The sequence below is a fragment of the Rhinolophus sinicus genome, chromosome 1 (genome assembly GCF_057876585.1).
Source record: "Rhinolophus sinicus isolate RSI-liver-muscle chromosome 1, RSI-T2T, whole genome shotgun sequence".
NCBI classification, from domain to species: domain Eukaryota; kingdom Metazoa; phylum Chordata; class Mammalia; order Chiroptera; family Rhinolophidae; genus Rhinolophus; species Rhinolophus sinicus.
The window spans coordinates 139,673,531-139,686,728 of NC_142501.1; the positions used below are offsets into that span (position 1 = coordinate 139,673,531).

Consider the following 13,198-nt stretch of genomic DNA (forward strand, 5'->3'; position numbering starts at 1 on the left):
GAATTCACTTCAGATGAAGTCATCTGTGTATACCAGTCTGACAAAGGTGTTTACAGCTCAGCGTGATAAAGAAATTATTATTATTTTAATGAAAAAAGAAAATGGGGGAGGGAAGAAGGGGAATACCTATAAGATAAATTAGAAATCATTAATAAATGTAAGAAAAAACATCAGTAAGTGGGGTAAACTCTAGATTAGACAGAGTTGAAGGGGTGGGGATGAAGTTAGTGAATTGGAAAATAATACTGAAGAGTTCATCTAGATTATAACACAAAGAGATTGTAGGTGGTTGGGTGTGTGTGTGTGTGTGTGTGTGTGTGTGTGTGTGTGTGTGCTTATGGATGACTCATTTTCTTGTTTTTTTCCAGATTTTTTACAGTGAGGATGTCTTACTTTGTTAATTTTTAAATGAAAGAAAGTATATAATACACAATTTGTATCTGCAATAGAAGCCAATTTAGAAAAAGTTACATTTACACAAAAATTTAACTTACTCAAGAAGATAAAAATCTTACTCCAATACTCATATACCAGCGAAGAAATTAGAAACTTGATTAATACACTTCATGTTGTAAGGACCTTAAAGTGACTGAAAATTTCAAATGAAAAGCCCCCTAAGTACAATTCTGTGCCATATGCCAAAAAAAACACATCTGAAATTGGTTATTTTTAGCAGTTCACCACCACATCAGTGGCAAAGTATAGATAATTCTGAGTGGCACACATAAACCCAGAGAGTGTTTGTCTACATTTAAACGTAGATGTGTCTAAATGTCTTCAGCAAACGTTCCAGTTCATAAGGGCCCAAGCTTATTGCATCAGGTCAGTCTTGTTGTTTAACTTGACAACAAGATCATGTTCCTTGATGGTGATTTACTAATTTATAGCAAGATCATCTAGATAATTTCAGTATAAACTGCAGTGCTGCAATAAGTAATTATGGAGGCCTTTTTTTTTCTACTTGTTCCCTTCCTATTGTTGACCCTTGCACTTCCTGATAGGCCTTTATTTGAGAATATTGTCTAATGTGGTATTCCATAAAGTGAAATTTCAGGATAATCGGGGATTACTTCAAATATTTTATTCATTTAACACATTTTTTGAACACCTGCTATGTGCAAGTCACTGTAGGTAAAGACAGAGCAACACTGGAACTTCAGTCTAAAAGATGAATAGGAAAACAAGTGTTTGAATGAAAATTCACCTAAGCATTTTCATCATGAAGCCCGAGGCCCTTTACAGTAGTGTCTATAACTGACCTCGCCGTGCCAATCCAGCAGCAGACCCTCACCATGATTTTCCACTTGGACCTGGCCAAGGGCTAGGACACCAGATCCGTAAACCCAGTGAGGATTTTCTGTAAAAGTACACTCAGTAGGTTCTAAATCTGATCCTAGGGGATGCACATGCTCTAATTCCTGTGAAGAAACCTTTTTGGTTCCTAACAATATACCAAATATTTGACATAGCCCCTCTGAATAAATGAGTGTTACTTTGGGAGAGAAGGTATCTGTACGTATATATTTTTCACATTTAAGCATGGCATTTGTGATTGTCATTTAAAAACATAATGTACAATTCATGCAGAAAAGCCTATTCTGAGCCCAGCTTTCCTTGATAATATAAAGAAGTTGGAAAATGCTCCTGTTATGAGCATCGGTTTCTATCACAAATTGCATCAGTTGATTGCACTGCAGAAATTCATCTCGCTGGCCTTATTATCACTGTTGTTTACATGATTTTAATTTTTGAAAGATTTTTTAAATTTATTTTTTCAAATTAGTTTTCAAATGGCCTATTGTAATTTCACTGAAAGTTTCATTAGCCTCAGGAAAAAATAGAGTTCGTAAGTTATACCTTGCATTCTCAGAAAGGAACCATGAGGGGAAATTATCATTTCCTTTTGCTTTGCCCCCCTTCCCATTCTGCCACTGAAAAATGAAAAGAAATTCATAATTGGGACCTGGAATATTCCATGTGTTCTGAGGTCACTAAGTTCTGTTTCTCTCAAGGGTTCTAAATCATAGTCCATTAGCCTGCTTCCAAATCTCAGCCCTGAGACTAGAGACCCCAAAATGGGTAATACCACTGAGAAAGTAATTACAGGTAAATGATTTATTTTTTCCTGGTCTAATAAAATCGTGAAGGCTGAATACTAAAATTCTTAAAACATTAAACCCAAGCCAAAGAATAACTGAAGGAAAAATAGGCAATGTATAAAGAGGCAAAAATTGGAGAAACGTAAGTGGTGCACGAAAGTAAAGCTGAAAAGGATTTTAAAGGTAATCTAGCAATTGGATTTGACAGACTAAGTAAATTGAGTCTTAAAGCTAATGTGGCACAATCAGAAATATCCAGCTCTAAGGCAATGCTAGGTCTATCCAAGAGTCTCCCTACTACACCCACCAGCCCTCTAGGTGGATTTAGACCTGTGTCTCTCAGAGTTTGTTCTTTGGTCATCACCAGTCCCATGAAGATGCCCTAACCCCTAAAAAGTACAGCAATGAATGAATTTGGGGCACAACTGTATCACCCCCTAAAGATCCACCATGCACATTCTCATCTTAAATACTCTGAGAAGTCTTGCAGCAGGGCAAGTGTTCGGCTTTGTTCAGTCCAGCATTTCCCAAACTTTTGGAGTGCTGACCCTGCCTTCCTTGTAGCATCTCTAAACTCTGCAGTATTTTGCACAACCTTCAGGTGTGAGGAAGGGGAGTGAAGTATTGATAGACTGTGAGATTTTGAACACTGGAATAACTACAGATTTATTCAGAGAGGAGAAAGACGAAAATACAGGACTTAGGGTCGTTCGGGACATGGTATTATTAGGAGAAAACATTTTATGCTTTAAAACCAATTCTAAACATGGTTGGTTGTTTTTATACTGATTTGCTGCTAATAATGTTGCCGACATCAATTTTATTAAACTCAGAATGCTGAATTTACGTGTATTATACCTTCTGTTTGTTTTCCAGGACACTGTAATTTATGATCGACTGGCGGAGACTTCAAAATACAAAGACATTACACTAAAACATTTAGAGCAGTTTGCTACAGAAGGTGAGTGTAATATGGCAATAAAGCATGATTGAAATAAAAAGAAATCATGGACTACTGATATCTGACAGGATCATTGTCATTATTTTAAGATTCCTAAAGCAAGATAAAAGTTCATGTTGATAATTAATATACATTATACTATATGCAGTTCCCACCCATTATTTTTATTTTGGTTTCCTTTTTTTTTATTAAAATGTTAAGAGGCTTTGTTCCCCCAATTTTAAGAGCTGTAGGGCGTATAAATCTGTTCACTTTTTAGAATGGACACTATTTACATTAAATACTTTACTTTGTATCCCAAGCAATGCAGAAGGAAAAGAAATGAGACAGAGACCTGGGTATTCTAGTCTGAATAAGAAAGAGGAGAAGAGGGGGTGGCCGGTTAGCTCAGTTGGTTAGAGTATGGTGCTGATAACACCAAAGTTGCCGGTTCGATCCCCATATGGGCCACTGTGAGCCACGCCCTCCTTAAAAAAAAAAAAAGAAAGGGGAGAAGAAATAAACTTATATAACTATTGAAATAGTTATGCAGTTTAGTTTCAATTCGAGACTTTCTATTAAGCCCTTAACACATGCCAGGCTCTGTGTGCGGCCTGAGCGTCTGTGGTAAACATACTGAACCCTGTCTGTTTGTCCTGCTGAAATAACTCGATCTGTACAGCAAAACTGTGCATAGTCCAGAGAGACGATCTAGAGTGGATGAAAGGAAGTGAGAGTTGTGAAGCATTAGGGTCACAATTTATAGTCTTATCTCTAAACTTAATAAAAGTGGCCAGAGCTGTATCTAAATCTCCCATCTAGGTTTTCACTGTTGTATTCTTGGGCTAGAACTGCTGCCAGTGGCACCAAACCTGACCTCTGATTAAATCCTTTTTCCTCTTAATCCAATCTGCGAAAAGATAGGAATGTTTCAAAGCACTAGGCTTTAAAAAGCAAGGACTTAAAGACCCTTCTCCCAGTTCTCTAAAAATGCAAGAACATAGAAAGACACATGTCCGTAGGGTTCAGATTCCTTAAGGCGCAACTACAGACGGGCTTGGCAGGTGTTGCCTACCCAGTATATGAAAGCACAGGCTGTTAATTAGTGGAGCATCTTTCTCTTTGGTTGTGAGGTTAGACATTCTAGCTCCTAAGCAGATGCAAATTGGCATGGCTTCCACCTCCACCCCATTCTTTCTGGTTCTGGTCTGAACAACACTTCTTGGCTATCCCGGGATGAGTTCCCAGCCAAGTTTCCAAAAGAGAAAAACATGTCCTAATACTGTTTCCTCGAAAATAAGATCTAGCTGGACAATCAGCTCTAATGCATCTTTTGGAGCAAAAATTCACATAAGACCCGGTCTTATTTTACTATAATATAAGAACGGGTCTATAATATAATATAATATAATATGTAATATAATATAATTAATATAATATAATATAATATAATATAATATATAATACCGGGTCTTATATTAATTTTTGCTCCAAAAGACCCATTAGAGGCGATTGTCTAGCTAGGTCTTATTTTCGGGGAATCACAGTATAGCCCCAAAGATTTAAGTTCTTCTCTCAGTGATCTGGCAGTAGACAACCCATTGCTTTCTTGGAAGATAGAGTCCCCTGGGCACTTCATATCCTATGTTCTTTGCTTCTGTTTCTGACACGTTCCCAGGCCATATTTTACTTGACCTGAGATCACTAGCACCTAGTTATTCTGACCTATTTAAATGACCTTGAGCAAGAGCATTATCTTCTTGGGAACCTATTTAACTGCATTTGTCATGGCTGACAGAGTCTTTTTGCCTCTTCCTTGTTCCAACCCATCAACTTTGTTTCTGGCTGAGGGTAGCCTCCAAGTGAGTTATGAAATTGACAGGCACCCATCCCTGAGAGCAGGTCCCCTCAAGCATCAGCTTTGGTTGTTTTCCCCAGGGCATTTCTGATGGGTATTTGGGGGGAGAGGGGTCACTATTCTTCAATTTTTTAAAGACTCTTCATAAGTATAAATTTACAGTGGTAAAGAGCAATAATAAACACAACCGTATATCGCAGTAAGAGGAAGGAAGCTCTCCCAGGAGACCTCACTGGGGTCTCTCTCTTCCACCCTTCATAAACATCTGTGAAGCCACTATGATGAGCCAGCCACCATACTCAATTCTGGAGTGACAGATATGAAGAAATCCAGGTCCTTGCCCCTCTGGAGCTTTAAGCTAGTATCGGAGAGCCACAAGAAAAACAATTTATGAAACATTGTCATTCAAACCATAGCAGTGTTTGGGGAGTGGGGGCTGGGTGAGAGGAGGATGCTTCAAGGAGATGATTTTAGGAGAAGAATCTTAAAATAGATTGAAGGCAGATAGCGGAGGGGAGTTCGAGAGGGTGGAATGAAGAAACAGTGGCCAGCCTGGTGTGTAGGAAGTGAATGGCAGTGAATGAGGCTGAAGACAATTGATGTGTGGAGAAACGAGCCAGACTTTGGGGTTTGAACTTTATCCTAGGGAACAAATGAAAGATTTCAAGGAGACACATAACCTGATAAAATTAGGATTTTAAAAAAGTCACTCTAGGGATGGAGGATAGATTGAACGAGCTGAGAATTAGAAGCAGGGTGCCAGTTTTAAAGAAGAGGGAAGCGTTCATATATGTTTTATACTAGGGTTTTGTCATACTTGAATTGGACTTCAACATATTGTTTCAATTAAGTCAGCGTTTTCAAAATGAGACTTTGTTGAATAAAAATGAAGTGTCAGACTTCTGCATAACATTTTATTTTGTTTTTTGGGGGGTGTATGCTACCTTTTTTCAGGGTTAAGAACTTTATGTTTTGCTGTGGCTGAGATTTCAGAGAGCAACTTTCAGGAGTGGCGAGCAGTCTATCACCGTGCATCTACATCTGTGCAGAACAGGCTGCTTAAACTGGAAGAGAGTTATGAGCTCATTGAAAAGGTACGTGGGAGACTATTTTGCTCATATAGAAAGTTTGGTTTCCACAAAACGTCAATCTTTACTCAAGGAGCCAATAAAATAAAAATCAAAGTATCTTGACATACCACTTACTATTGAATCTCCTTGGGTCTAAGCATTGACAAATCTTTTTTTTTTTTTTTTTTTAATTTATTGGGGTGACAATTGTTAGTGAAATTACATAGATTTCAGGTGTACAATTCTGTATTACATCATCTATAAATCCCATTGTGTGTTCACCACCCAGAGTCAGTTCTTCCATCACCATATATTTGATCCTCTTTACCCTCATCTCCCACCCCCCACCCCCCCACCCCCGTACCCTCTGGTAACCACTAAACTATTGTCTGTGAGCATTGACAAACCTTAATACTGGTTACACTTTTTGCTGACAACATGTCCCTGGAATGACTTTGTATCGATTTTGACCCGTGACAATTTGAGATCAGTTTGGCTAGTCCAGCAATCTCCTTGCCATGTATTCCATTGCTTGTGCGTCACTGAAGATACCCTTGCCCCCCTCCACACACACAAACATGCGCACATGCTCATAAGTCACGTATGCTCACGTGTATAATATGAAGGTGTATACTGTGAAGTACAAAATAATATAACATATAGCTTATGACTCTGTAGCTAATAAAAAAGAATGTGTCCATCATTGTTCACTGACACAAACCCATCATTTATGTCACAACGGTAAACATTCTCGTTTTACTGTCCAAGGAACAAAGGCTATTCCACCCAAAGTGATGGATACACTATGGTTGATGCTGTACAAGTAGCAAGAAGTCTTTCTCCCTTAATTAACAATAGCAAACATTGTTGCGTAGTGTTTACTGTGTGCCAGGTGCTATTTGTTTCACTTGAGTCTTCACAACACCCTTTGGAGGTAGATACTGTTAATTATCTCAGTGTTGTAGATGAAGAAATAAAGGCAACAGAGAGGTTACATAATTTGGCTGAGATCACACAGCTCATAAGACGGCGAGCCAGAATTCTCACTCTGGCTCCAGAGTTCATGCTCTTAGCCACTCAAGTATCTTCCTTCTAACCTTTAACTTTCCATTAAATAACTTCATAACTACACAATTCCTTCAACCGTACTCACATTTGTACTGCATAGACTCAAGCTTGCCTGTTAGCTACAATGTATTTGATCTGGCTTTCAGGTAAGTAAAAGCCAACATTTTTTTCCCCTCCGTCCTCTCTCTCAAGTACTTCCTGCTACTTCCTGTCTTGAAAGGCAGCCAATACCATGGACACCTCCCTGGACTTCATCCCCCTTCTACTCCCCACATCTCCCCCCCCCCCCAGTATAATACTGGGAATATCATGCTCCAACTGCAGGTGGTTTTTTCTATTGTGTGCAGTTGCCATATGTGACTTTAGATACTGTTCTGCTGTCTCCTCAATAGATAGTGATCACTGTAGGAGCTGGTTTGTTTCTCATGTCTCCCTTATATTTGAAATTATTTCTCAGAAGACTTGTGATGGCATGTAAGGTACCTTCCAACTTGATAACCCCCACCCCCCACCCTCAATTTAGATGTGCATAAATAGTAAAGGGCTTGTTATCAATCAACTTAGTGAATTTCTCTCTCTTTTTTTTTTTCCTGACATTTTTAGATATGATTATGCCTTGGGGTATTGTGTGGTGAAATAAAATGATATTTTATTTATGAGGCCATGATCATAATCTCTTTCAGTCTCTCCAACCAGAGTCACATGTTATCTTAAAGCACTAATGGTATTGATTTTTAATTTTCTGCTTTTCTTACTCTTTTGAAAAGTAAAAAAATAAAATATTTCCTTGCTTGGAAATGATTCCTTTACTCCTGTCTCCTTTTCTACATAGCCCGAATATAACGTGGCATTTTCTTCCATGATAACAAGATAGAATTAATACATAATAAGTGACAATAAAATATTTGAAAATGGATTGTAAACATTACATTTTGTTTCTGTTCTGGAATTGAATGTTTATTATGCCTAACATTTTAAATCTGAGTGTCCTAGTGTATAGATTAGGTTTTATAGGTTGAACAATGGAGGTGGTGGTTGTGTGTGTGTTTAATATCTATTATCAAAGCCTTGTGACTTCCATCTTTTCAATGAAATAGATGTTCAACCTTTTTCCAGCAGATGGAGATGGTGAGTCACATTGAAATTTAAGTTGCATGGAGAAATCCATAACCTGTGGATGTATTTTTAGTTTACAAATTCAGAAGCCTCCCTTACAATTGCACCTAAAATAAATGGAAATGGGAATTTTTAGCTAATTCCTCATTCGTTTGTGCTAAGCAATGGTCTCTAAGTTTTCTTGAGAAATCTAAGACCCAGAAGGTGAAAAAGATTGGTTCCCTTGTTCAACCAGCTTGTTCCAAATTAAGACTGGTTTCCTAATCCACCCCTATCCCTGAAGCCATAGTTTCATTCATTTATTTACTTAATTAGCTTTCCTTAGGCAGGTAAGAGATGTTAGTTATCAGGAATGCACAAACCCGTAAAGAACGCTTGGCCGTGCCCCCCTGAGTGGCCTGGTCTGAACAAATTCTTTAAGGAAATCTGAAGGAACCCAGAAGAGGGACCCACAAACTTGATCCAAAGGAAACTCTCAGAGAGGTGGTAACTCTTGAAATGAGTCTCAAACGATGATATGCCCAGTGCAAGGAGAGCAGAGGTCTTGTTAGAGGAAAACAATAAGCCCAATGACAAGATGGGGTCTTTGCAACTGACAGCTGTTTTTCTTCATGAAAAGTGCTGTTTTTGACCCTGATTGTTTGAGGACGGTAAGGTTTTTAACCTCTCTAGAGCCAGGGTGATACCCTGTCTTCATTGGCCTGAGCTTCCATTCTTTCCTAAAACCAGCTGGGGTGAGCGCTCAGGAGGAGGCGTGGATGACTGCCATTAAAACCACCCTCGGGAGGTACGTTTCGACCTGGCAGCCCGCGCTCCTGCTGGCGTGTCACCCTGGCTTTAAATTTAGCCGGCATAGTCTTAGGGTTCATCCACTTGGGCTTCGTCCTTGCCTGTTTTAAATGAGACATGTTAACTATGTCATCTTTTTTTAATGTGATTGGAATCTATTTTTTATGTAGACCATAATATTGGGCTTACCATGTAACACAGTCAATTATAAAATGAGTGGTTTTTCAAGTCTCTCTCTCCGTCTTCCTCCCCCTCTCGCTCTCCCTCTCTTTCAGAGCAGAACCCGTTTTCCAAACAAAATATTGCCTGATTCATAATTTATATACCAGATAATAGTAATGCTGCTCTAAAGAGTGGAGATGGTAGGCAGAAGCCCCAGTTGGCTCTCCCATCAGCCCCTACCTGCCCTCCTCGTGTTCCATGAGCAAGACTCTGGGGCTCCACTGAGCACAGTGTAAAAAACATAATATTCCATCTGGGTGTGAAGTTTTTGGGAAACATGCTTCCCAAAGTTACTATAGGCATCTTCCCTCACTTTTTAAGAAAAGATCAAAACGTCATTGTGGTCTCATACAGGATGTTTCTGAACCTATTTGAGTTATTGTTGCAAAATGCCATTGATGCGTTAATGGTAGTGTTCCATTAAAAGATGTTCAAAATTTGAAAGATGTTGTAGAGCGTTGCCTGAAATCAAGAGTACTTTTCATATGTAGCAAAATAAGTGAAAATTTTATAATATGATTATTATAATTAAGGTTGTTCTTTTAAACCCTGCTCTCTATCTTATCCCTGTAATATTTGTTCGAACAAGTAATTCAGGTGTTGAAATGTAGTTAAAGCCTTATCCCCTTGGGGACTAAAACTCATAGTATAACCTGGAAAAAATATGCAAACATTCAAAAAGATAATAACATCTGTCCCTTGGTGCAGTGCTTTGTCAGTTTTCTACCCCAGCATGGCTAAGCACTAGAATGCACTCCCTCAGCCTCAGGGCACACTAACGGAAAGATGACTTGGGAGGAAGGGGGTTGAAAAAATCCTCTGGATATTGTCATCCATATTGACTGGCACTGTTAGATGAGAGGATTTAGGATTTTTACGTTCATCTATAAAATATCATCATCTCTGCTGTGAGGTTGTACGGTTTGGATTCTAACCATTACATTCAGATTCCGGATTTTTAAAAAATTAACTCTAATATTATGAGTTGTTTCAAGATGTTACTGAAACATCTTTTTTCTGTTACTAAATATACACCAAGAGGTGACATTTATTACTAAGAAGATGTTCAGGAACAAGAAGATAGTTAAAACGCAAAAGAAATTATTAGTCATATCAGATACTTGAGATGTCTTGACCCACTTTCAGGAAAATGATAGCATCACTTTGGGTTTGTGGACAGTAATACTTCTTTGTCTCTCTCTTTTATCACCGATTGAGAGAATTTACATTTGTCTCATACTGTCAGACAGCACACTTGACCTGTTCACCTTCTTTAACCTCATTCTTTTGAAAGACAATGTGTGTGGACTTGTAATTTTAGATTATGAAACCACTTACACTGTTGGTCTATATTTTTTAAACTCTGATTTTTAAAATAAAATTGAGAATTAGTTTATTTGTATTCAGTCAGGGAAAATGTCAAATAAGTAACAGAATCATTATGAAGTTTTATGCTTCATCAACAGTGGTTTCTCTGAAAGTTCTCACCTGCTTTGATCTGCCACTTTGCATTTATTCTAACATAGTTCTAAGACTCAGATTTTTTTTTTTTTTGCCCCATATGCATACTGTGCTGCTGGGTTCCTTTGAAAATTAATAGTACAGAGGGCTATGATCTTACTTATCAGGGAATAGATTGTAATTAAACTGTTGCTTGAAATATGAAGGTGTGCCTTCGTGCTAAACATAATATTTTGAAATTTTTGTTATGTTTATTTGCTTCAGTAGAAAATTTTAATTATATCTTTAGCATTGCATAAATTATAAATTAATCACTTCTAATGTTTACAAAAGAAATTATTTATCTTGAGCGTTACAGAAAACTGAGTAAGATATTATATACCTGTCTAGATTGGTATGATTGAAGCAGTATTTCTTAATGATAAAATTGTTCTTTTCTTTGTCTCTTGTTATGAGGCATGAATTGCAAAATATGGTGTTTTGTTTTTAATGCAAAAGTTATCCAATACTTTTACCTGATAAAGGTTTTTTCATAGATTATGGGACAGAGAGGATCGTTTCTGAGCTTCAGAGCACAGGCATACCTCATTTTTCGTGTTTCCCTTTATTATGCTTCGCAGATATTGTGGGTTTTGGGGGTTTTTTCGTGTGTTTTTTTACAACTTGAAGATTTGTGGCAATCCTGCATTGAGCAAGTCTATCGGCACCATTTTTCCAATGGCATTTGCTCACTTTCTGTATCTGTGTCACATTTCGGTAATTCTTGAAATCTTTCAAACTTTTTCATTATTATGTTTGTTTTGTGGTCTGTTGTCAGTGATCTTTGATGTTACCATTGTAATTGTTTGGAGGTACCAGGAAGTGCTCCCATGGAAGACCGCGATCTTAATCGGTAGATGTTGTGGGTTTTCTGACTGCTCCATCAACCAGCTGTTCCCGGTCTCTCCCCTTCTCCTTGGGCCTCCTATGCCCTGAGAAGCAACAATATTGAAATTAGGCCAATTACTAACCTGACAGTGGCCTTAAAGTATTCAAGTGAAACAAAGGATCGATCGATTCCACAAACTTCATTGCTGTCTTCTTGTAACAAATTGCCACAGCCATTGTAACCTTCACCCACCACCAACCTGATCTCTTAGCAGCCGTCACCATTGAGGCAAGACCCTCCACCAGCAAAAAAAGTAGTAACTCGCTAAAGACACAGATGATGTCTAGCATTTTTTAGCAGTAACGTATTTTTATTTAAAGTATGTGCATTATTTTCTTAGACATGCTACTGCACACTTAATAGACTACAGAATAGCATAAACATAAGTTTTACATGCCCTAGGAAACCAAATAATTCATGTGACTCGCTTTATTCTTTGTGGTATTCACTTTATTGTGGTTTGGACCCAAACCCACCGTATCTCCGAGGTATGTCTGTCATCAGAAGGCTGTATTTTGGGTACCATCTAGCTCTCCTTTAAATCAGATACCAATGTTGTGTTTTACACACATTTTATAATTTATGATTAATGTATATCTTCTGCTGCACTGAAGCTGCATGAGGGCAGGGACTCTTTTGATGGTATTCATGGCCATGTCTCCAGTGCCTGCCTGTCCGGCCTATGTGAATAGCTGAATAAATATTTGACACATGAATGAATGATTCAAGCAAATAAATTCAGAAGCTACATTTACTTTGTAGGTTTTGTTTAATGAAAGTCTCACCCCTGTTACTAACATAGTTCCTGCTGTCTGCACGTTGAGGATGCTGATATCAGTGTGTTGTCACCAAGAATATGTTAGAAAAGGGGCTAATAATTTTAAAGATTGCATTCTTTAGAAATTTAGACTCAATCATTTAAAAAAAAACACCTATCTCCCAAGTTATTTAATATGTGAATGTGAGAAGCACATGGTTGAAAAGATTCAGAAACAAATGCCTGAACACATGGCAGGCTCTGTTCTGGGTTCTGGGGTACAGCAAGGGAAAGGATAGAAAAATCGCTGTCTTTGTTTTAATGGTGGGAGATAAGCAGTAAACGTGTAAACTGAAAAATACAATTTCAGGTAGGGCTCAGTGCCCTGGGAACTGAAATAAAGCTAAGAAGATCAGACAGTTGTGCTAGTGATGATTTTTACGTTATTTCCTTTATTCCTCCCCAAAATATGGTTGACATTTCTGGGATTTTTTTAAAGACTGCCTTGATGTGGTGTAATATAGGTCAACCATTACACTCAGTGTGACTAAGTACAACAGTTTAGCGTCCTTTGCAACATGTGGCAATGAGTGGTTTAGAGGATTCCTAAAGAAATATAAAACTTAATGGAAAACAGGACTTTTCTTGAACATTTATGACTGCCAAGTTCATAGTAACTTCTGTATTAGAGTGGAATGCTTTTTCAGATAAAACTACCACTTCTATTCTTAGTAGCTGCAAATATCACTTTCATTTGTACTAAAAAGTGAAATGTACTAGATAAAAATTTGCATGATGTGCTGGTGATTTGGTGGTTTAAAATTCCAGTAGTTTCCTATTTTACTGTTTGCTTAAGCACATTTGCACGTCTGTCAGCTCATCTACTAAGA

At 37.9% G+C, this 13,198-nt stretch overlaps 1 protein-coding gene across 7 annotated transcripts in view; it reads left to right on the forward strand.

Moving 5' to 3' along the window:
- ATP8A1 (ATPase phospholipid transporting 8A1) overlaps positions 1 to 13,198 on the forward strand; it is a 213,703-nt gene that overhangs the window by 106,839 nt on the left and 93,666 nt on the right. For all 7 annotated transcript variants that reach the window (XM_019754167.3, XM_019754168.3, XM_074324626.2 and 4 more), the window contains 2 exons: positions 2,976 to 3,060; positions 5,852 to 5,991. In XM_019754167.3, coding sequence (XP_019609726.2) covers positions 2,976 to 3,060; positions 5,852 to 5,991 — 225 coding nt within the window. The remainder of the gene's footprint in view (positions 1 to 2,975; positions 3,061 to 5,851; positions 5,992 to 13,198) is intronic.